Raw genomic sequence first — 23,273 nt, forward strand, 5'->3', positions numbered from 1 at the left:
ATGGGACAAGTGTTTGTGAAGTTGAGATTTTGGTAAAGTGAATAGTGAAGTTGGTGCAAAGTGTGGGAAATCTTTTTGTTGAAGCTTGGCTTGTGCAGAAATTGGTTGGAGCATGTTTCTAAACACCCCTAGGCATGTTTCTAACCAATATCAGCAAGCATTTTCCAGTTCTGAAGAAAATAATGTTGTTGATAATGAAATTGAAAAGAAAGATAGGTAAGAATGAAGGTTTTCTTGTGTTGTTGATCTTGATAATCTGTATGAAGTGTCTATGAGTGTTGTTTTGAGTTCCTCTTAGCTGTTTAAGAAGTCAGCCTAGAGTCCAGCGCTCTTTACCCATTAGACCTATTCTTCGTTGTACTTTCCATCCCCTTTGTAAAAATTCGGTGGAACAATCACACCCCTGAAGAAGTTCCTCATCTTATTGGGAGTTCAAGTATGCTTTCAATTTCGAGGACGAAATTATTTTAAGGGGGGGAGATTGTAAAATCCCACCTAACCCTAACCTTGTTGCTGTGCCGAATGCATACCTACCATATACATTGTTCGATTTATTCTCTATCATATGAGTTGTCTAATTTCGTTTAGTAGAAGTTTACCCCAAACTTGACATATTCTCTCTTCGAGTTCTTCTTGTGCCTTCTATTCCTTTTGATAGGAGGATGATCTTAAGTCATTCTCATGATTGATCCTTATATCCCTGCTGTTCTAGAGTGGATCTCCATACACTCTATAACCTTGTGAATTCTCCACATGATGATTTTGAAAAGAAATCAAGTGTGATCTTCATGATTTGTTATTCCTTCTAATTGTTTCAAGACTTCAAGCTTTTCATCTCCTATTCTTCAATCAAAGAATTTTAATCTCTCTTGTGTTGTATTGATCTACTCTTGCTATGATTTATTCTTTGAGATTGAGATTATGAAGTAGATGTTGCATCCTTGCAACATATTGATCCTTGCAACCATCTCTTCTACAATCTCCTTTCATTCTTAAAGTTTTGTGATCTTCATATTAATCTTCGCCATGATCCTTGTGAAATCTTCATGAAGCCATGATCATACTTTCGATTTGATTTCAAAGCATGTTAGATTTACTCCTCTGTTTTTATTACAAAAGACTTATTGTTATTTGTTTCCCGTAAATTTTGGGAGAAGAAAGTCAAGATAAAATCAATGTATCTCCATCTCTTTGGAAGCCAAGTACTCTCCCAATTTCGAGGACGAAATTTCTTTTAAGGGGGGAGGAATGTGAAATCCCCCGGATTTCTACCCCTTTAACCCGTGGTTTTAAGACCGAGAACCTGGGCCTTGATTCGGCGACAATTGTGGACCATTCAATTCGAGCCCGAAGGATTGGAAATTAAACAAATGTTGGTAGATGACCCTTATAATGACTCAAAAATTCTCCTAAAGTTTAAGTAAAGAGAGAAGATTAGTCTCGATAGTGTAAAAAGGGTAATTTTGGAATATTTGTAGATCAGTGATGGAGAATTCAATTGACGTAAATAAGATATCAAATCGAAGATCGTCGAAAGACCTTTCCAACGAGCCAAAAATCATCAAAATCGGAGTTCGTTTGGGGGTCCAACCATGAGTCAGAAGTTTGAGCCGTTTAGGTGAACCAACCCCCACCCTATTTTCTATTTAGGGGCAAAATTGGAAATTCGGATTTTTAAACCCTATTTATGTTTTATCTCATCCGTAAACGCATTTTTGGAGGCTAGAAAGAGGCGGAGGCTTTGGAGAAAAGGAGAAACGAAAGAGAAGAGCGATTTCCATTCTTCCGAAGGTGTCTGTGATCCGAATCTTTGCAGAATCATTACGAAAGGTTAATTTTCCTTAATGCTTCTCTTACTTACAATTTTGTGAGTATTTTCTCTCCTTTCTTTTTGAGGAATCTTGAAAGGGAAGGTCGTTAGGTATCTTGGTTGCTTTCCTTTATTGTTTTAATGTCCCTTCCTAGTTTGTGGGAGTGATATCTTTTCTCTTCTATTGAGGGATCTGTGAAAGGGAATAATGTTAGGTACCCTAGATGCTTATATTTTCTTATATTAATGTTTCCCTTGAGTTTGGGAGTATTGGTTTATCTCCTTGCAAGATTTTAGAATTTGACTCTCTAAGTTACCCACGGGTGAATTATGAGAGCCAAATTTGGGGCATTTTGATTTTGGTCAAATTTAATAAAATTGAAGGTACCCGTAGGATCCTTTTGTTTCCAATTAGATTTTCCCAAAGTTTTGTTTCATTATAAACTTCGAGTTGGTGGCAAATTAGTGACCATTCACTAGTGAGGTTGAGAACTACCTTTTTTAACCTAGTTTTCAGATTTGGGTTTTTGTGGGAAGATTTTAGGATATCCTTTGAAACCCAAATTGGCTCTAATTTGTGATAATTATTTCTTTTGCATGAATAGGTTAATATATCTTTAATCACTAATTTGTGGGAGTAGATTCTTGGATTTGGAGGAAGAACAAAGTAAAAGGTGAGGAATATACTTAACTTTATATTACATGTGTAATGATGTCAGTTACTTTTCATTATTGATATCTTGTATTGCTTTAGTATTATCTTGTGGTTATTTTATGTCTTTTGTTAAATATGAATTGCTATGATTTATGTTTATTATTACTTCTGATGTTGCTCCTTGCTTTGAAATCAATTATTGTTGTTATGAAATGGAATGTGATTGTATGAGAGGAGAAATATTATTATTTCTTCTACCTTGTATTTTCTACTAGGGTTGTGGGTTCACCCATTGCCCTGGTAATATTATATGATTGCTTATATTATGGTTGGGAATGTCCTTTGGGCATTTCTGCCATAGGATACCAAAGGAGGCGGTATGGGACGCATTCCTATGGTGCCCTTGGCTCTTTCCCGATTACTAATTTACATATTTAGGGCATGTCTAGAAGTGTTTGGTTAGGTGACCTAATGAGTACTACTACCCTTTCGGCGGGGGTATTGAAGCCGGTTAACCCGTGATGTTAGTGGTTGGGTCCCGTCTGTATGTCAAGCAGGCCCACTATCATCATAGAGAGGTAGGGTTGCATATAATAGATAAGGGCTCATGGACACTCAAGACCGGTGAAATGACCCGTGAGAGGACATGGAGATCATCCTGTCTATTATATGTGGATGACCACTGGGTTAATGAATGGGGTCCAACAGATGCCTCCATTGAGGATTCCATTCATAGGTGGGAAGGTATTGAACCAACAGAGCACTAGGCGTGAGGGGAAATATCCGGACCATATGTAGTACGAGACCATATGACTTTGCATTGGGCCTAAGATTATCCTTGACACGCGCCAGATCTTATACCAATGGTGATGTGAGAGAGTGGTGACCTAATCCCCAACCATGGCTTGACAGGACTTTACACAACAACCGCGGAGAACCCAACAGACGTGCTTGAGTGCCGTGAGGGAAGAGTGATGAGACCGCCCAAAGAAGACTGGTGTATGACTTAATGCGTGTCTACCATAGAGACTTCATGATAGAGTTAGGAGCATAATCATTCACATATCATATCATTGTCATTAATTACATTATTGATATTCATGTTATATGTGTGGTGTGAAATCTTGAGAATGAATGTGTGATATGATGTTGAGTTGACCTCACTCGAGTTCCGTTGAACTCATTCCTTTTATATGTTTTATTTTCTATTAGATTATGCTGCAGGTTATGAGGACTTCTTCCAAATGGAGGATGAGTTACCAATATGTCTTCTTGAATGAGTGATCGAAGAAGAAGTGGACGCACATGGAGCTTCATGCCAGTATCAAGACTATTCTTTTGGGTGGGATTCCATTAGAGAACTAGTCTAGTTTAGTTTTCCGCTGCGTTGAAAATTACTCTCTTTTCTTTTCAAAACTCTGATATTATATTTTTATTTTGAAGTAATGGAGGATTGTAACCATTATTTCGGTTTTGATAACTTAATATGATAAACTTGATTTATTCTTGTCCATTTAATTACGCTATATCATGTTTTGTATGGATTTGTCACTGAACCTAGATCTTGCGGTGTATCACCCCCACGGGCATTCGGGTATGACCGGATCCGGCTGGGTGGGGTGTGACAAAAACTAAAGCAACGAACAACACTCATTAGAAAGTTCCCAGCAAAGTGTTCCGATACCCATTGCACCGTCTCACCCCATGGCATAGGGGCATGCGTAGGAAACCCATTGAGATCAAGGATGCATTTCCAAAGATCAGCTGAAAAAGAGCAACTAAATAAGAGATGATCAATGTCTTACTCACCTGAATTGCATAAGGGCCAAGTAACATCCATCAAAACTCCCCAAGAGGCCAAACGCTTCTTTGTGGGAAGCCGATTGAGAATAGCAAGCCAAGTTATAAATGAGAAACGAGGATGGTGTTTTTTACCCCAAACCACCTTTGACCAATTGATCTTCGAAGAGGGCTCTCTAACTTGAAGAAGAGCTGATTGCAAAGTAAATTTACCAGAAGGATGAAGCCTCCATATAGCAGTGTCACAAGGTAGACTTCAATGAATATGAGTCTTCTCAATCTCACCCCATCTACTAAGAATGAGGCTATCCTCTGTCCTTGCAAGCCAACCCCCATAATCACTAAGAATCAATGACACTGTGGCTTTAGAATCCCGTCCAAGAGCAGTAATTAGGTCCTTGTCATTGACTTTGAGGGGACCACCTGGTAACCAAGGATCGTGCCAAAGCAAAGTGTTTCTCCCATCATGAATCAAATTGGTAATACATCTACTAGCATGTCACGAAGACTCAAGATAGCTTTGAAAGAACCTAAGCATTTAGAAGGGACAGGGAGAGACCAAATGGAGTTCTTGCACAGCCATCTATGATGAACAAACTTGGACCAAGCTGGAGATTTATCACTCACTAGTCTCCACAATTGCCGCATCAAGCAAGCCCTATTGGCCTATTCCAATCCTCCATACTCCATAAACCAAGGCCACCCTCATCCTTTTGCCTACAAATGGATTTCCAAGAGACTTTGAAAGAACCATGATCTGCTGAGCCCCGCCAAAGAAACCTAGCCATAGCCTTGTTGAGATAATCAGTAACACTCCGCCGTAATTGGAAAATAGACAACCAATGATCCCCAAAATGACTAAGCGGATGAGGGTAAGTCTTCTTGCAAAAGATAGAGTTAAATTTCGTCAAGAATTTAACCTCCCCTCCACCTTGGTGATCAATCCAGCGATAATCGATGGATACGGCCTCTTAGAAGTCAAAGGCACTCCCAAGTAAGTAATTGGTAGGGTCCCAATATTGAAACCCAAGACATCACAAAAGAAGGATCTATCTTCCACTGTCACCCCAGCAAAAAATATCAAAGACTTGCCTTGGTTAATGGTGAGGCCAGAATTATTTGAGAAATTGGTAAATATATTATGCAACAACACCACATTACTTCTAGAAGCTCGCCCAAAGATGAAAATATCATCTGCAAAGCAAACCGAAGTGATGGACGAACCACGACATAAGGGATGATACTCAAAGGACCTTGCAGAAGCGGCTGCAGCAAGGGAGTCAGTAAAATATTGCAGCACTAGGTTGAAGAGGATCTGCGACATCGGACAACCCTGTCTGAGACCCCGATTAGCATAAAAGCGAGGGGACTAGATTGAATTGGAGTAGAAGTTGGCTACATGTATTTGATCATATTACCTAATATGGTTATCTACAGCCTAGTCAAAGCCCCTAAACCAACGTCGACACATTGCGTCATTTTCTAATTTAAAACAGTCCTGAACTAGCCATGATTGAATTGGAGTAGAAAATTGCTCTTTAGTTGTTGATTTTGCTTAAAAGTTAGCGACTACATTTTTTTCCTGAATTGCAATGAGTGATAACCCAGTCTACAACATCAAGACATGGTCGAAGACCCCACCATCACTGCTTGCTAACCATGGGAGCATTGTTTTGGACAAGAAAGAAGCTACTACCACTTAATCAATCTCCATCTAAATTTTCCGCAAACCACATTCCCTTAAAATTTTCAGGCCTCTTATGACTACTTCCATCTCAGCTTCAAAATCATTTCTTTTTCAATAAAAGCTGAAATGCAAATAATGGACACCAATTAAACACCTATATGTATTGAACACCCTTCCCCTTGGAGGACAACACCAAAATGCTTCTTTTGGCCTTTTTGATGCCTTCACCTATAACACCACCCACAAGTGTTTGTTGCATAACACAACATTCCTTATCCACTACGATAGTACCTTGGAGGTAATTGTCTTGATTAACTACACTTTTGATAGCCTCCGACTCCACCAACTCTCAGAAAAATTTTGCAATTTTTGTGTAAAAATTTAGAATAATACAATTGAAAAATAATTAAAAAAAAGTTGTTAAACTCTAAATACTTCTATTGAATTTTAATTTAGATCGTCCTTTACAAAAAATAGGACAAGAGATCATTATTAGTCAGTAGCTCTTGCACCAATTTGAGGTCCATAAGACGACTAAGTGCAAAAATATTTTAGCCAAATAAAAAAATTAGTTCCTTGAAATCTGAACATTATTCTTATATGGCCATGTGTGGCTGTCTCAAGATGTTACGATGTTAGGATTCTTTTTTCATAAAAAAAATAATACGAGAGAAATTTATTTTATTATTATTATTATTTTTTATCATCGTCAAACAAGGCATAAAGACTAGGGGCCATTGGCCCAAATGATAGGAAGGTGGGGAGAGAAGAGTGTGGAGGGATGGAAATTCAAACCCAATACTTCTTAGGTCTTACTATTTCTTTATAAGAGAATATCACCATTGTGGCGAAGCACATGTATGGAAAAATAATTGGGTAAATATCACTTACCTTCCCTCTTAACTGAACAAATAGCACTTACACCCCCTTCTACTTGGATAATATCACTTACCTCCCATTTTACCTAGAGAATATATCAAACACCTCCCCTCTATTAATTTTCTCGGTTAAATTTAACTTTTGCCGTTAAATATTTTTTTCTAAAACTCCAAACTACCCTTGGTTAAAAATATTTTTTTTAAGTTTAAACCCTAAATTAGCGTAATCACTCTAGCAATTAAAATACTAAATTACCCTTAATTAAAATAATTGTTAAAAACCAAAACATCATAGTTAAAATTCAAATTATGTTTTATTATTAAAAGCCCAACATACCCTTTTGATAATTCAGTATTGAAATTGCATTTTGATATCAAGCAATTCGAGTTCTTTTAGCTGTTTGATAAAAAAAAAATTTAAAAAAAGGGTAAATTGGGGTTTTAATAATTAAAGATAATTTGGGTTTTAAGTATGGTATTTTGGTTTTTAACAATTATTTTAATTGAGGATAGTTTAGTATTTTAGCTGCTAGGGTGATTAAGGTAATTTGGGGTTTAAATTAAAAAAAAAATGTTTTTAGCCAGGGGTATTTTGGAGTTTAGAAAAATATTTAACGGTCAAAGTTAATTTTATCCGAGAAAGTTAACAGAGGGGAGGTGTTTGATATATTTGCCAGGTAAGAAAGGAGGTAAGTGATATTATCCAAGTAAGAGATGGTGTAAGTGTTTTTTGTCCAGTGAAGAATGGTGGTAAGTGATATTTACCTAAAATAATTTTATATCCTATTATTTGGAAGATGTTTCCAACAAGGTATGTCCTAAATACTATAACTAGCAAAATAAAATAAAATAAATGAAAATGTATGTGATATGGAGAAAATATGATCGAACCGGGGTCATACCTGGTTCGACCCTCGACCCCGGTCGAGACAGAGGGAATCGACTCGCTCCCGAGCGAACCGGATCTAGAAGATGACTTGCTGAGGAAGAAAACTTATTCAGCTACAAGCACGCCCTAATTCAACTTATGAATTAGGTTAATTACCCTAATGATGGCAGACTCAAATTGACGACTGCGGCTAATCATTATCGAAGGGATAATCATCGCATAACCTAAAGGTTATCTCAGGAGTCCTCTACTAGTCCAAATTAGTAGAAGTCTATCGCTCAACGGATCTAACTGTTAAGATCCAACGACTACCCGAAGAAGGCTCAAGTGCATCTAACGAAGGAGATTCGAATGTACACTCTATATAAACCTCACTGCCATACGAGGTGAGGGACTCAGAGTCAGATACATACTGGTAGGCGTAAACTATCAGAGGCTTACGATCTAGATCATCTTTCCCAGTTCTTTATTCCTTAGCTCTGTGCTTCTAGCAGAGCCGTTTGTGATTAAGTTCATCAACTGACTTAGCCTTCGGAGGTAGACTCCCGACCCCGCGGTCGGGCCACATCTGACGCTTTCGTTTTGCAGGTCATCATGAGGAGATCTAAGGGTTGAGCAGATTTTGGACGCATCAGTATGAATTAATTCTAATCCACACATGCAAGTGAAGAGAGAATCTCTTGTCACTACCTTAATTGTAGTATGATGAGAAATTTTGAGGCATTATGAAGGGAAGGTTTAGAATTTCCTCCATCGAAGGATGGGTCATATAGGGGTTGGGCCACTTAAGTAAGCGAGAGGACATTTTAGTAATTTGATTAGTCGACGGATAATTTATTCAGTTAACCCATAAAATTTGAAAAATTAATGGTCAAACATTTAGATTCTAACAGGAAATAACTTAGAATTTTACAAAAAGTGAAAAGTAGGCATTTTCAAATTTTGCCCAGTCTATCAAGAATTAAGGCCCCAGGCCCCGTGGAAAAGATTCATGATGTAATAGGTTACAAGTTTCAAGGGCGTAGAAAATGCACAGGGCTCCCGTGTAAGTTACTAATAGGAAGTCATAATGTAGACATAGCCTTGCCAAGATTTAGGAGTCCTCACCTTCCACAATTTGCTCCGGCATATTTTTATATCACATGTTACTAAGAAAACCTACCTCAGAGGCCAAAGCACTGACATGGTGAACTTGAGATGAAATTTATTTTAGAATACTAACATAAAGAACTTGAGATGGAATTCATTTTTAAATATGTGGTGGAGAGGTTTAAAAATATGTGGTGGAGAGGTGTACAGACCCTTACGGATAAAAGATCCCAACCCATTTAGAAATAGACTTGCTCACTTCAAAAAAAATGACCGCAAGGGCAAGGCCAGGTCATTAATGGGTTTGAACTTTGAAGTTTGAACACGTTTGCTTAGGACCTAATCTTCTATTACCAATGGTAGCGCTAATGTTAGACTGGCTATTACCATAAGGGCCGGGATGGTAAAATGTGGCTTTTCCAAATCCAAAAGTTGCCATCTCTCCTGTCCTTGCAATCACAACCATTAGATTTTACAAAAATCAATCACGTATCGCGATCCGAGAGTCACACGGAAGATACCCACACAACCGCTTTCTTTTCGTTCCCAAACCCAACTTGAGTGACAATTGATTGATGAAGAGAAGGAGAAGGTTATAAAACAGACACATGGAACACTCTTACAATGCCACCCAATTCAGTTGTGCCTTCACTTTGACGAGACCTACTAATAATCAAGGTTCGACATGTCGCCCGAGTCGCCGTGTCATACAGCGACTCGGTCAACAGGTCGCCAAAAGTTGGGCGACTTTTAGTTGGGGTTCAATGAAAAATCGAACCCCTGTTTCGAAGGGTATTTCAGGTCATTTTGACCTGAAATTTGACGTGTAGCTTAATTTGAGGCCAATAAACATATTGGGAACATTATTTTTTGCCTGAAACATCACTTAATCTAAAGTTTTTGATTGGCACATGTCTGGCTATATGCGGATAAAACTGGAAGTTTGGAAAATGCATATAAACTAATGTAAACAATGCAAAGCGAACACAATGCGCAACTAGCGAATAGATGTACTAAAGTTTACAATTCATTATATAATTATATTGAGGATGGTTCATGCTTCACATTTTGTTGTCGACAGACACGGGGTCCCGCTCCCCGGTGAGCGGACGGGGGTCCAAAGAGGCCGCCCCGGCGGGGTGTGGGGGCAGCGCCCGCGGAGCCTGTAGAGGTCCTACATCACTTTGGCAAAAATTGAACGAAAAATCGGTAAAAACCCGAATAAATCTTTATTAAATATGTGAATTGGGTGATATATTGCTGAAATGTCGCCGACTTTTTGCAAACTTCGAGTCGCTGAAGGGAGTCGTATCGCCCCCCAACGACTCGGCGATATATCGCCGGCACGATGTACCATGCTAATAATACCACCACAGAGAAAGAGAAGTTAACAAAAGCACCACAAATCCAACTTATAGAATGAAAGAATTTATATCAGAATATAAGTTCAAAAGCCCTAGAGTGAGAAAGAGAAGAAAAAAAAATGGCATCAGCCAATGTACATTAAATGTTTGGGATCTCCCTAATAAAAAAAAATAAAGAAAGAAGATGAAAATGGAGCTGCAATTTTTTTCTTTTCCCTTTTTTTTTTTTATAATTTTATTTAAAATTTACTCTTTGGGGGAAGAAGAAGAAGGGTCTTTACTCTGTACTCGATTTGGGCCCATGATGTGGGCCTGAGAGCCCATTGAGAGAGAGTTTTCATGAGAGGAAGACTTCAACGCTGCCACTGCGAGGATAGTAACAGAGAGGACAGGTATGCACGGTGGTGTCGCAGGTCGTACACAGGCAGAGATGCTTACACGGCATCAGCACCACCGAGGCCAAACGTTTCCAACACGCTTTACACATCGGCCCACTTGATACTACAACTCGGTCCGGGTCAATATGAGCCGACTCTGCATCCTCCGCGTTTCCCCCCTGACAACCACCACCACCGGACTCGGCTTCCTCCGCCCTATTCTCCGCTACTCCACCGCCCATCATGGCCTGATGTAGCTGCGCCTGTAAGGAAGCTGCGGTCACTTCTTGTGTTCTCGCCTTGGCTTCCCATGCCTGAGCCTCAACCCTGAGTTGTGCAACTCGCTCTTCCAACTCGGCGTTCCGGCGAACTGCCTTTTCTACCTCCGCGTATTTCTCCCTCAGTCTCCTTGAGGCGGATTCTTCCGCTGCGCCTAGAAGGGTACGGTAGTGTATCTGTCGTCTTTCTGCTAATGTACGCCTTAGCTGTTCTCCCTGAACAATGACATCCCTTGAATCAACCTCATTTTCGGATTGGTTTTGTATTCAGAAGCGAGAATTAAGGGAAGCCCATTTGGGTATTGAAGAGATTTGGTTACCTGGGCTTGAAGGAATTGCTCGATTTCGTCTCTCTGTTGTTTGATTTGTGGAGCGAGTTCTTCTGATATCAAGGATGTCAGATTACTGTAAGAAGAAGAAAATAAATTACTCTGCTGCTGCTGCTGTTGCTGTTGCTGTTGCTGTTGCTGTTGCCTTTGCTGTTGTTGCTGTTCTCCAAAAGATAAACGAAGACCAGTTGAGACAACGTTGGGCTGTTGGTTTTGAAGTTGAGCGAGGCTCACAAGCGTTGGTTGAGGCTGAGATTGGAGAGTGAATAGATTGATTGGTGCTGCAGGGGCAGCGGTGGTGGCGGTGGCGGTGGCGGTGGGTGCTGAAGGAACAGTTTCTCTTGCCCTCTTGCGTGGGTTAACGCCCACTACAGAAAGAGAATACCCACGTATGAATACAATAGAAGCATACCTGAAACAGAAAAACTGAAATTAACAAAACCCAACTCACCTCCATTATTGAAAAACATATGGGATTGATCAAGGAATCCACCCAGTTGAGGTTGCAAGGTATAATCACTCCCAAGCAAGTTCTTCTGATCCTGACCGTTTCTGCAAAACCCATTACAAAGAAATGAAGAATGAGCAATCGAAATATGAAGGAAATGATGAGAAAGAGAAGAAAAAAAAAAGGATTGAGGGGGAGAGATTAAAGTACCTATTTAGGAGGAGAACATTTGATGGGTACTGAGCTTGAACAGCCATTGTAGATGGCAATGCAAGAAGGAGAAGAAGGAGAACAAGAAGGAGAAGAAGGAGAAGAAGGAGACGACGAAGAAGAAGAGAGAGGGTATATAAAATATATATAGTGGGTAAAAGAGAGGTAAAAGAAGAGGTGGTAAGCGAATATGGAGCGATGTGGATGTGAGGGGGAGTGGGGGCAGGTCAATTAACGTGCAAACACACAAGGAGCATGAGAGAAAGAGAAGCCATTAACCAAGGCGGACTCTTCAATGAAAGATTGAAAATTGATCTTACAGAGAAAGATCAAAATAGAAATGAGGAATCCACATAATAATTATGGAAACAAAAATCTGAAAAGAAATAATATTGTGAAAGGATCTTCCTCCCTTCCATCTCATCTCATCTCATCTCATCTCATCACTCTCTGTTTTCACCCAACTTTCTTGGTTGGCAAAAGCTTTTATCATGGACCCGTTTGGTCAGTTTATTTAGTATCTATGGGTCGTCCATGTAATTATTATCGATTTTAAAGATTTTTTTTTTAACTGAAATCATCTATCAAATATGAGGGATTTTGATAATATTTTTAGGTTTCTAAATTTTATACATACATGTAATGTAAGTTTACGTTTGGATGAGAGATGAGAGACCATGAATGTAGCATCCTCCACTTGTATGAGATATAAATTAGACCAAAGGGTGATTTTGTGTGTGAACACATGAGCTTAACTCGCATTTTTTTTTACTATATTTATCATTTAATTAAGATTTAATTTAATTTTAAAAATTAATATTTATGCTTACTTTGAGGTAAATTAATTGAACAGATGGCATCCATGAAACTTGCTCCTCTGTTTGCTTGCCTTCCTCTCTCTCTCTCTCTCTCTCTTTCCTCTCCACACACATACATTAGAGAAAAGAAACAGAGATGTGATAGGAATCAGTCTAAGGAGACACCTTCCTTATTCTCCTCCCCCTCCTTTGCTTCTTCTCTCTCTCTCTCTCGTGTGGTTGGCTTTCTCCTTTTTTTTCATCTTTTATTAATTTTCTTCTTCTTTCCTTAATTTTTATTTTAAAATCAATTACTTACATATACGTTCAACCAATTGTGTCTACTGTCTTATTTTAGTAACAATTAAATAAATAATGAATCTTAATTAATTATTATTAATGAAAAAAATAAAAAGAGATAAGGTAGAGCCCAACTACCAAGAAGCTTGTAATAATCTTGTTTACATGTTATCTTTGTGTAAATTAACTCCAAATATTTCTAAGAAGCTGATAAAGAAAACATAAAACCATAAACTTTCAATTATGAAAATAGATTATAGAGGCTTGTAAGCTATATTACATATAATAAGAACCTACAATCAATGTTATGGGGTACAAGCTTTGCAGGTGCCCACGGCCCTATATTACGAAAAAATATATATTTTTTTTAAATAATAACAACAAATTTTGAGTGAAATTTTAAATATTTTACTTGGATTTGAAGATTCAAAGTTGCAACCTCCTTCTCTTTTTCGTTCCTTATCTTAGAAAATAGAGAAAGTAAAAGAGATTAGCATGGCTTACCCTCTGACCTAATTGCTTGGTTGTTAACGTTTCCCTTTTTTTTAAGAAAAAAAATTCTCCTTCTCCCAAGGTTTCTCTTAATAAGTTCCCATGACAAGAAGACTATGTCAGATAGAACCCCTTCATTTAGGGCATAGATGATGGAGATGGAGAAGCTTTCCAATCTCATCAACTGACTTTGATTACAACCACACCCCTCCTTTCATCATCATCATTTCCTTCTCTTGGATCTCTTAGATAACAATTCTGACTCTGACCCATCAAACCAAACAGACCTTTTGTTCTATCCATTGATCTTAATCTCCTCGATCCTCATGTCAGATTAGGAGGCTTATGGTTGTCTGACCCCATTTGAAAATTTTATCTAGAGAATGTGATATGTGGATAAGGTTTTAACAGAAAAGATGGAAAGAAACAAAAACAGATGAATGGAATCCACAAATATATAACTAGCAGCTGAGGAAGGGTGTTTATGTATTATGTATGTGATGTAAAGATTAGCAGAGACTTGAGGTCAATTCATGAAAGCTAAGCTAATTTTTAAGCTGTTGGCATCTGCTGCAAATTTCTTGTACCCATAAAAGAAAAATATAGAAAAAGGATTTTTTTTTTTCAATCTTTTATTCTGAGGTGACAGAGAAAGAGAAGATCTGGAGAAGGCGAGAAGCTAGCATAAAAACAGAAGAAGAAAAAGATATGAAAAGGAGCAAGGAGTACATGTTATGCTATCACGCAATTTCTTTGCTTTGGACCCACTAAAGCGCCCTCTCTATTAAAATCCCTCAGGTCGGTCATGCCAACGCTGCACAGCAACAAAACTCTCTCTGTCTCTCTGTCTCTCTCTCCCTCTCCCTCTCTCCCCCTTTGGTAAGATAGTTTAAAAGGAACCAAATTATCTTAGTTGTTAGTTGTTACGTACCTGAGCATGAAACAGACATATGTATATAGAATTAGTTTTAGATAGAGATCAAATGTATACCTCATAATCCAATTAATATCATACGTATTTAGGGGGGGGGGGGACTACATTAATTCTGGTTGCTTTTTTCTAATTTTGTTTTACCATATATAAATTCCCTAGTTAACTAGCTGTATGTTTTATGCTATTGGAGAATTTATATTTCTTACAACTCTTATTGCTATCTTCATCGGGGCAAAATCAATATAACATGAAGAGATCGAATATTATTGAATTGTGTGGTATATGGTTTCTATATACAGTCTAATATCCTAAAAGTGACTTATTGACAATGATCTTTCTACTTGTCATCTTCGTTGTTAAAATTTATCTCTAATTCGGGGTGCCAAGTGCTTGTGTGTCACACATGGAAAGAGGGCCAAAGAGTTCTCCTTAGGGAAATTTCAACAAATCGAGAGAAAGGGGTCTAAGTGCTGGTATTTTACATATGGAAAGAAAGCCAGAGATATACTTAAAAAAAAATTTAAGACATCGAGAGGCCTAATCCTCTCTTTAAGCTCAATCTTGAAAGTGTAGTTTTTAATTACATTAATTTCATTTCATCATTCCATCATGCCTAACTAAATCAAGAAGTATATTGATTAAAACTTTAATTTCCTTTGGGTCCTAAATCATCCCTTATTTACAAATGGTAGAAGGTACCTCCATATTATTTCATGATATGACCTATTGTCCAACCCAAAAACTATAGTGAGCATCATCATGACTAGATGAAAACTTGGTCTTAGACTTAATTGTGAAACAATTACATAAATATGCTAGAGAAGATAATAAATTAGAAATGAGTAGGATTTAGTTTCTTGTGAAACTAATTATTTTATACTTATATATCGTTTTAATCTAATAAATCTAAGAAATATAATCTTTAATTAATTTGTATATTCTCCCTTAAAAAAAATTCCATCCTTTTTATGTGGGTGTGAAAGAGAGAGAGAGAGTAGTAACCAAGTGGGATTAAAACCCTAAATGCTAATAATCATTTCAAAACAAAGTCTCATGAATAAGGCACCATTCTTTTGTGTTTGCAGACAAAACCAATTAATTAGCCTTCTTTCCTTATTCTTAATCCTCCAATTCTCCTTGCATTATATTGTATTGGTCCCTAAAAGCGCTTTCTCTCTCTCTCTCTCTCTTAATTAAGAAGGAGATGACACCATATTCATTCCCCATCTCCCGCACCATTCTACAGTACTCTCTACCCACTACCTAAGGTTTTTCTCACACCAAAAGCAGTTCCAACCATCCATAATCAAAGGACTCACTTTTTGCTTGATGGCTTCCTCCTTCTAGCATATGATCTTTCTTGTATTATTATTATTATTATTATTATTATTTATCTTCGCATGGACATGACTTGAGTTAACAAGTAAAGATTAACAAATAAAGGAAATGGAGATGAAGTAGTACTGTAGGTGGCCGGTGAATTTCTTTCATTACTAAAGAAGATAGCGATCCATGAATTATCATGAACCCTAGAAATGGATCCTAAGTTTGAGGCTTTAAGGAGCTAATTTGAAAGCATTAACTTTCCTTTCTTGTCTTTAGGGAAGCTAATGACCTCGGGGGCCAGCTTCTTGAGTAAATGGTTTTATTTTTGTCATATCAATCTTGATAGCTAGCTAGCTATCTTTTTCCATTTCTGTAAAGTAAATAATGCATGCTTAAGAATAGAGATATCAAGTCACGAATCATTTATCTTTTCTAGATCTGTAACAGTACTTGGTGATCCATAACTGATCAAGTTTGTAAATCTAGTGATAGATTTCAAATAATGGAGCATGGGTAAGGAGGTAGAGATCTATATTTATGAGTTAGATAGATAGATTGCCTATAGAAAGCCAAGAAGGGAAGGTGGGGTGTGTGTGTGCACATTACTTGTGAGCTACTTAATGGTACTTTGGTCTCTTGTTATAATTTTCTGTCACTCACAAGTCACAAGCAGTTGAGAGAGAAAGAGAGAGAGAGAGAGAGAGAGAGAGAGGCAAGAAGTGGATTCGATCGAGAATGAATTGACAGGAGAAAGGAGCAACATCAGAGTTGAGTATGTGGGGTTTCTCATGTTTTGTTTCAAAGAAAAAATTAAAGCTTTCTGCAACCCAACCTCTCTTTATTCATTGTGGTCACAAGTTTGGACCCATTTCTAGATACGCTTCTTCATCAAGCCATAGTATTCCATTCCATGTCGAACAAGTGTTCTAGAAAGTGTATATGATAAATGTCGTGATTGGATCGGTCGAAATTGATCGGTTCCATCCAACCATGCACCTTTACTCAGAATTAAGAACCTAGCTACTTGTTGATTTTTCTTTTTCTAGACTCTCTCTATCTTTAGGATTGAACTACTGTCTGGTCCATAATTGAACCGGGTTTCTTAAGGTTCTGATTGGTTTGGTTCGGATGGTTGGGCAATTGGCCAAACAGTCCCTTAAAGCAGTGGACCACCATATATATTGGGATGGGTTCAAAAAGAACCGACAGTGAACCCAGTTGTCTGGTGACCCTACTGGCCCAGATGCAATTAACTAATAAAGGAAAAAGGGTTAGATAGATATATAGAAAGGGTTCTGTGAAGAAATTGAAGAACCATAAACAAGGGGAGTTAAATTCTGAGAATACATACAGGTCACGGTTCAGAAAAGAAGGTAAAGAGAAAGCGATGCACAAAAAATGGGAAAATAGGTAAAAGCTCTTAATGGGGGAAGAGAGAGGCACTAGCTAGCTAGGCTAGGCTCCAACTAGCAATAATCCATGAATGGTGACCTCACCCTTTGAAACTCTTACAATGATCAATGGTTCTAGCTAAACAGTTAAGTACTGATCATCAGGGGAGCATGGCATGATCAGCTAGCAGCAGAGATCTAGAAGCCACCATGCATGCATGGCATGATGATCAGTACTACTGCTACTGCTACTGTACATGTTTCTGATCGATGTACATCAGTACATGTAAGAGAGAAACGTGTCTGAGACTTAAAGATTTCCAAGAAAGAAAGAGAGAGAAAGGCATCTACAAAGTCATGAGCTTAATTTCCCCTTATTTTATGTTGAAAGAAGCCAATCAAGTTGGGTTGAGGTGTTTGTCTTTGCTCAGAAATTAGCCCATATGTTGTCATCACCCACATCACAAACCGCCTCTCTTCTAACCCTAAACCAACCCTTCATTGATTTCCTTTGTTTATCACAATTATTTTCAACCCAACCAATCCCTACACACCCCCGGCCCATACACGTAGTTAGTCTCTCTCTGTCTCTCTCTCTCAATCAAATGGGACCAACAAGCAATGGACTAAGGAGGAGGAGAAGGTGGTGGGGATGGAATCAATTCATCCACCGATCCATCAATGGTTGGGTTTCCCTGTATTGACTGTTTCTTGGTAATACATTGACTCTAGATACAAACAAGACGAGCACTCTCCTCAACAAATGGTGCCAAGAGAATATAATAATTACAAGTAGCTTTCTCTCTGAAAGGGAAGAAAAAAAATTGATAATGATAAACTATTTTGTTTTTCTTACCCAACATTATCTCTTGTTCCAAAATTCAAGAGAGAGAAAGGTTTGGTTGCAAGAGAAAAAGATATTTATGGAATCAAGGAGAAGAAGAAGAAGAAGGAGGTTCATAGAAATATGAATTCAAATCCTCCTTGTGCTGTGCTGTATTGTTTCTCGTTTTGTTCGTTTAACCATGAGATGGACGACATATAAACGGATAAAATTCTAACCGTTGAATGAAAAGACTGAAATAAAACCAGATATAATTCTTTTCCATCGAAAAATTATTATCTTCTTCATCCACATCTATCATCCATCCAAACGACTAACAAAAGATTTAAACAAAGAAGATTTGAATCCTTGGAATATGCAATGACAAAAGCCTCTAGCTGTTCTTAGTTATCAGTAAGGTGGGGGCCCAGTAATCGCCATGTGTGGGGAGAGTGGTTGGAACTTGAAAATTTAAGAGGAAAAAATTAATTTGAATTCTCGAATGAATTCATATAGCTATGCAGACAGGTAAGCAAAAAAACAAGGCAAGCAACAAACATCTCGATCTGTCCGATACCCGTCAATTTTCTAGTCTTCTTTTAATTTTCTACCCTTTCCTTGCTTTCTGAAAGAAAAAAAAAAATTCACCTTTTTAATGTCAGAAATCAGACTTACAAGGAGTGATATAATATTGAATCTTACCCCAAAAAACCATATATATGATATTGAATATTTCCATGTTATTTTTCTAAATATATAATATATTTGTCTACAATATGGTGTATGATTAAGTGTTAAGAATTGTATAGGAGGAATGATATTTACTATCTTCACATCTCTACTGTCCTCATAACTCTTATAAAACAAATCATTTTAATCATTCATCAAAATAGTCCTTAAATATCACAATAAACAATAAAAAGATACATATTCATAGAGTTTTGATCAAGTAAATAGATCGACCCATCAAATCAGATTATACCATGCTCTACTATCTCCACAGCTCTTATAAAACAAATCATTTTGATCATCCATCAAAATATATCAAAATATTCTTTAAAACCTAATATAAGAATTAAAATCATACATTACACTTTTGGTATAAGAACAAAAAAGATTTTTTGTCAGACGTATAAGAAGATCATGAATATTATAAGTGTTTGGATTGTTTGAAAGTGAGTGACTGGGGAGTAGATGCAGGTGATAGATCATCACCGAGTGTGGGAAAGAGGGAAAGGGAGTAGTAGTAGTAGGGCACAAAGCTCACTTGGCTGGGGGTTGTTAATTGCACTTAAGCGTGATTCACTCTCCAATTATAATTGTTTTGAGGCCTCAATTTCCCACAACTCCACTAGTTTTGTTCAGAATCTAATAAGGGAAGAGAGAGCCGTGTGTAGACTGCTCTCTCCTCTCTCTCTTTTTTTTATCAGTCACAGTTTCTTGAGCTATATATGACTGTTTTATTTGGGTGTTCTCTTGGGGAAACGAGACGCATTAATAGCTTTCACGCGTAGACGCACACACACACTGACCCACACACATGAGAAAAAAACAATGCTCTAATGGCCCTCATCTTCCTATCTTATGGGCTTTTTGTTTGTTTTTGTTTCCACCCACTTCACCCTTCTTTTCAGTCTTTCATAGTTTTATTTACTGACTGGTGAAAAACTTTGGAAAGGGGAGGAAGGAAAGATTTGAAATGATATAAAACAGTAGAGTAGAAACTAGAAACTTGTTCCACCCGAGTAGCTTTTGGACAAAAAAAAAAGAGGGAAAAAGAAAGAAAGAGAAGAAATGCCCCAGACTTTCTTTCTTCTTCTCTTTGAATAATTATTGTTGTTACCATATATCTTTGTTTTCTTTCTTTTGTTTTTCTATTTTTTATTTTTTCTGTGATGCTTATGAGCTAGGTCAAAATATTTTCTAAAGTTTTTTTGATTGTCCTAGTATCTAACGTGGTTGGTTAATGTCATTTTCTCTTTAAATAAACACAACGTTAAAAGATTGGATGTCAATTATAATTACATCAACCAAATTTAAACATAGCCTCAAGAACGTCAAACAAGACTTTTTTGGGGTGGAGGAAGTCTGGAAAGAGAAATTAATAAAAACCTTATTTAAATTTTTTTCACTTCTTTTTAAGTTAGAATATCCTTCGAGTCAATTACAATATATTTAAATTATGCACAAAAATTATCTTAAGAACGTAGTTAAGATGCACACAAATTAACATGAATGAATCTCAAATCTCAAAAAAGAAAAAGGGCTAGAAATTGACGTATAAAGTATCAAGTCTTTCGCCCTTTTTTTTCTTCTTTTTCTTGGGGGAAACTAGCTTGTATTAGAGACAGAAAAATAAGTTACAATTTACAATAAACCTTGCCATTTGACGTCCTCAATCCTTTATAGTATTGGAGAGGACCCTTGAGAGATCTATGAAAATATAATACAATTCATAATTAGAAGTATGACTACTCGCCAAAAAATCAGCTCCTACATTGAACTCACGGACATTGTGATGGATCAACCTTTTGTTATATTTTCCATTCGATTCTAAAAATTGAGAACATAATGTCAAAGAAAAGTCTCATAATTGAATAGTCAAAATGCTTGTGATCAAACTTCTTTTTGAAAATGGATTATAAATCTCATCTTATCACCAAACTAGTCATTTAGAAAATAATAGCCCTTACACTATTACGTCTCATGTGACATTTGCATTTTTAGGAACTTTTTTTTTAATTTATTTTGAATGATCACAAGTAAAAGCATAGAACAAAGAGAAAGGTGATTACCTAATTTCTATTATTTGCAACAAAATATATAATTAAAAAAAAAGGTTAAAATCTATAATTTAAAGGGGCTTCTAGGGCTGCCACTCAAGTTTAAATTGTAAAACAAAACATGTAACTGTCATGGAAAAGGAAAATCTTCCAAAACCATCTAGTTCCAGTCTTGCACCTATTAATGTTTTGGTCATGAACCTTCAAATTAATCATTCTTTTTTTTAATTTATTTGCTAGAAAAGGAAAGATGTGAAGACATGAATGTGAATTATATATAGGAGAGATTATATATTTTCCCTTTGAGATGCCACTGGGGTCAATGCATCCCCCCTCACCACTTTCTCTCTCCAACCAACATGAATTATGAATTATGAATAGAAGGAGCATATATATATATATATAAGAATAATCTCTCCCTTGGTACAAAATCCAAGCAATGGTTCATGTCAGGATTCCTTCACTTGGCCTCCACGTTGCTGCTTTGCTTCTTTGGCATATCTTAGTATAATCATATATGCTATCTTTATCTATACATTAACCTTAAATGAAGGAAATCTCTATCTACAGATCATGTCATTAAAGTCACCTACTTAGTCTAGGTATTTAGATAGTTTCAGTAAGAAAATTCAAAATAAAATTACATGGATTTAGGTTCTTATGATGGTTTATTAAAAAATAAAAATAAAATACTTATAATGATTTATTAAAGGGTTCTTTAATATGCATTTAGTAATATTTTCATTAGGTTTATCAGTTTAGTTGAAAGGTTATTCTTTCTTTAGAAATGAGAATTTGATAAATTTTATATAGAAACATTTCTAGTTGGATTAATAATTTTAAAATTTTACTTTTAGAGCAAGGGAATGAGGGTTAATAATATGAGTGGGGTTGGTGGTCTCGAGAGACCATCACAGAAACTATTTTATCAATTTTCTTTTCTTGCAACAGAATAGGACTTAATGTTTTTTGCAAAAACTGTTCTTAATTTTCTCACTAGTTCTTTTTTCTTTTCTTTTTTGTATGTATAAAAATGAACAGTTTTAACAAACACCTAGTACTCAATCTTTTGTTCTCCGAGAACATGTTCCTCTCTCTCTCTCATCAATTCCCCAAGTTTCATCAAACACTTAATTAGCATCTCTACTTAAGTAATACCTATCACAAATCTCTATTTCCATAATGAAGGTTAAAAAAACTGAGTTTCAGAGAAAGCACCATGTTCTCAAACAGTGTACTTCCATGGCATATGGATAAACACCTTCAAAACCATAAAACATAAAATATCAACTAGCTAGGGTGACCATACATACGTGACACTGCATGTGCCATACATGTGATGTGACTTCTTTCTAGACACATCAAAATGCAAATACACCTACTTAGATCACTTCTGCTTCCTCACTCACTCTCTATTTTAATCTAATTAAACATTTAAAAAAAAAAAAAAAATCACAGTAGTGGATTACCCCTAACACTTCAACTGATCAGGATGATCATCTTCCCAAGCCAACATAACAAAAGGTTTAATTGATTCTCTCTTTATTAATTATAAAGCTAGGGTGGGAGGTGACACTTTTTTTTTTTTTTTTGTCTCTCTAGTTTCAAAGGTGGCTTGGGAGTAAGAGCACAACATGTAGTAACCTTTAAATATATAGTTTCCTTCAAGTTGGATTAGGTCTTGAGGTTCTGGCTGATCAATCTATCCCTAACTATACACAAAAATATATTCCCTTTCTAATGCAAAAAGCACTAATAAGGACTACCTATTAGTGCTTTTGACATCATTGGTTTCAAAGTCCAGATAAAGGTGCATGTAGAGTATTGCGTCAAGTTGGCAATCGGCACTATGACTTCTACCATACCATTACGATTTGAAATATATATATCTAGACATAGACATATGTGTGGATTTTCATTCGAAAATGACATTTATCGATGAAGATTGTTCTTGGGTCAACACCGTCGGTTTAATGGTAAATTGATATAGAATCAATCAGCCTTTGGTGGTATTATTCGTCACGCCACGCATATTCCCATGTTGCTTTCTTTTATTTGCCACCATGGACTTTCTCTCTCTCTCTCTCTAGATTCCAATGTTCTTTTTCTTTTATTGGCTTTAGAAAATGCCAACAGGACTTTCATAGCATGTTCATACAAGGATATATACGCATCTCGATCTCTCTCATCTCCTAAATTAAGTCCTTTTGTATTTTTGCAAAAGTAGTTACTATCAGCATTTGATTCTCCTTTCTATACTTGTTTGGGAAGGCAAGTGACTCATGGATTAAAGAAAAATAATCCTCTAGCTAACTATACCCAATTCAAAAGAAATTTAATATGTATATATATGCTCAACACTTGGAGTTCACATTAAACACAAACAATTATATTATATTATATTTGATAATATTTGATTATTGCTTAGTTTTCTTGTAATTCATTATGAAGATAGGAAGGTGCAATCAAGGGCCGAGATTCACGCTACATCGATTAAGATGTAAGACTTGTGACAGCCTGATTGAAGTTGGAGTTTTCTTGTTTGGATGATTATTCGAATATAAATCCTTCTGAAAACGCAACAAGTTTAGGACTTAATATCATCTATATATG

The 23,273-nt window shown here is 36.7% G+C and overlaps 1 protein-coding gene across 1 annotated transcript; it reads right to left on the reverse strand.

The window, feature by feature from the left end:
* Nucleotides 1–10,035: 10,035 nt before the first annotated feature.
* On the reverse strand, nt 10,036–11,925 carry LOC149029091 (BOI-related E3 ubiquitin-protein ligase 1-like). Its single transcript, XM_089149858.1, has 4 exons — nt 11,815–11,925; nt 11,608–11,708; nt 11,148–11,524; nt 10,036–11,043 (listed from the first exon to the last, which is right to left on the reverse strand). Exons 1-4 carry the CDS (start codon nt 11,859–11,861, stop codon nt 10,510–10,512), a joined length of 1,059 nt encoding a protein of 352 aa, XP_089005984.1. The 5' UTR covers nt 11,862–11,925; the 3' UTR covers nt 10,036–10,509.
* Between the last annotated feature and the right edge of the window lie 11,348 nt (nt 11,926–23,273).

The sequence above is a fragment of the Hakea prostrata genome, chromosome 1 (genome assembly GCF_041222555.1).
Source record: "Hakea prostrata isolate BN-2017 chromosome 1, UWA_Hpros_2, whole genome shotgun sequence".
Classification (NCBI taxonomy): Eukaryota; Viridiplantae; Streptophyta; class Magnoliopsida; order Proteales; family Proteaceae; genus Hakea; species Hakea prostrata.

Coding starts and splice junctions, on each gene's coding strand:
- LOC149029091 (XM_089149858.1), bottom strand. CDS start 11,861: ATGGCTGTTCAAGCTCAGTACCCATCAAATGTTCTCCTCCTAAATAG. Junction 11,709..11,814: donor AATGTTCTCCTCCTAAATAG/GTACTTTAATCT, acceptor TGGGTTTTGCAG/AAACGGTCAGGATCAGAAGA. Junction 11,525..11,607: donor TATGTTTTTCAATAATGGAG/GTGAGTTGGGTT, acceptor CTCTTTCTGTAG/TGGGCGTTAACCCACGCAAG.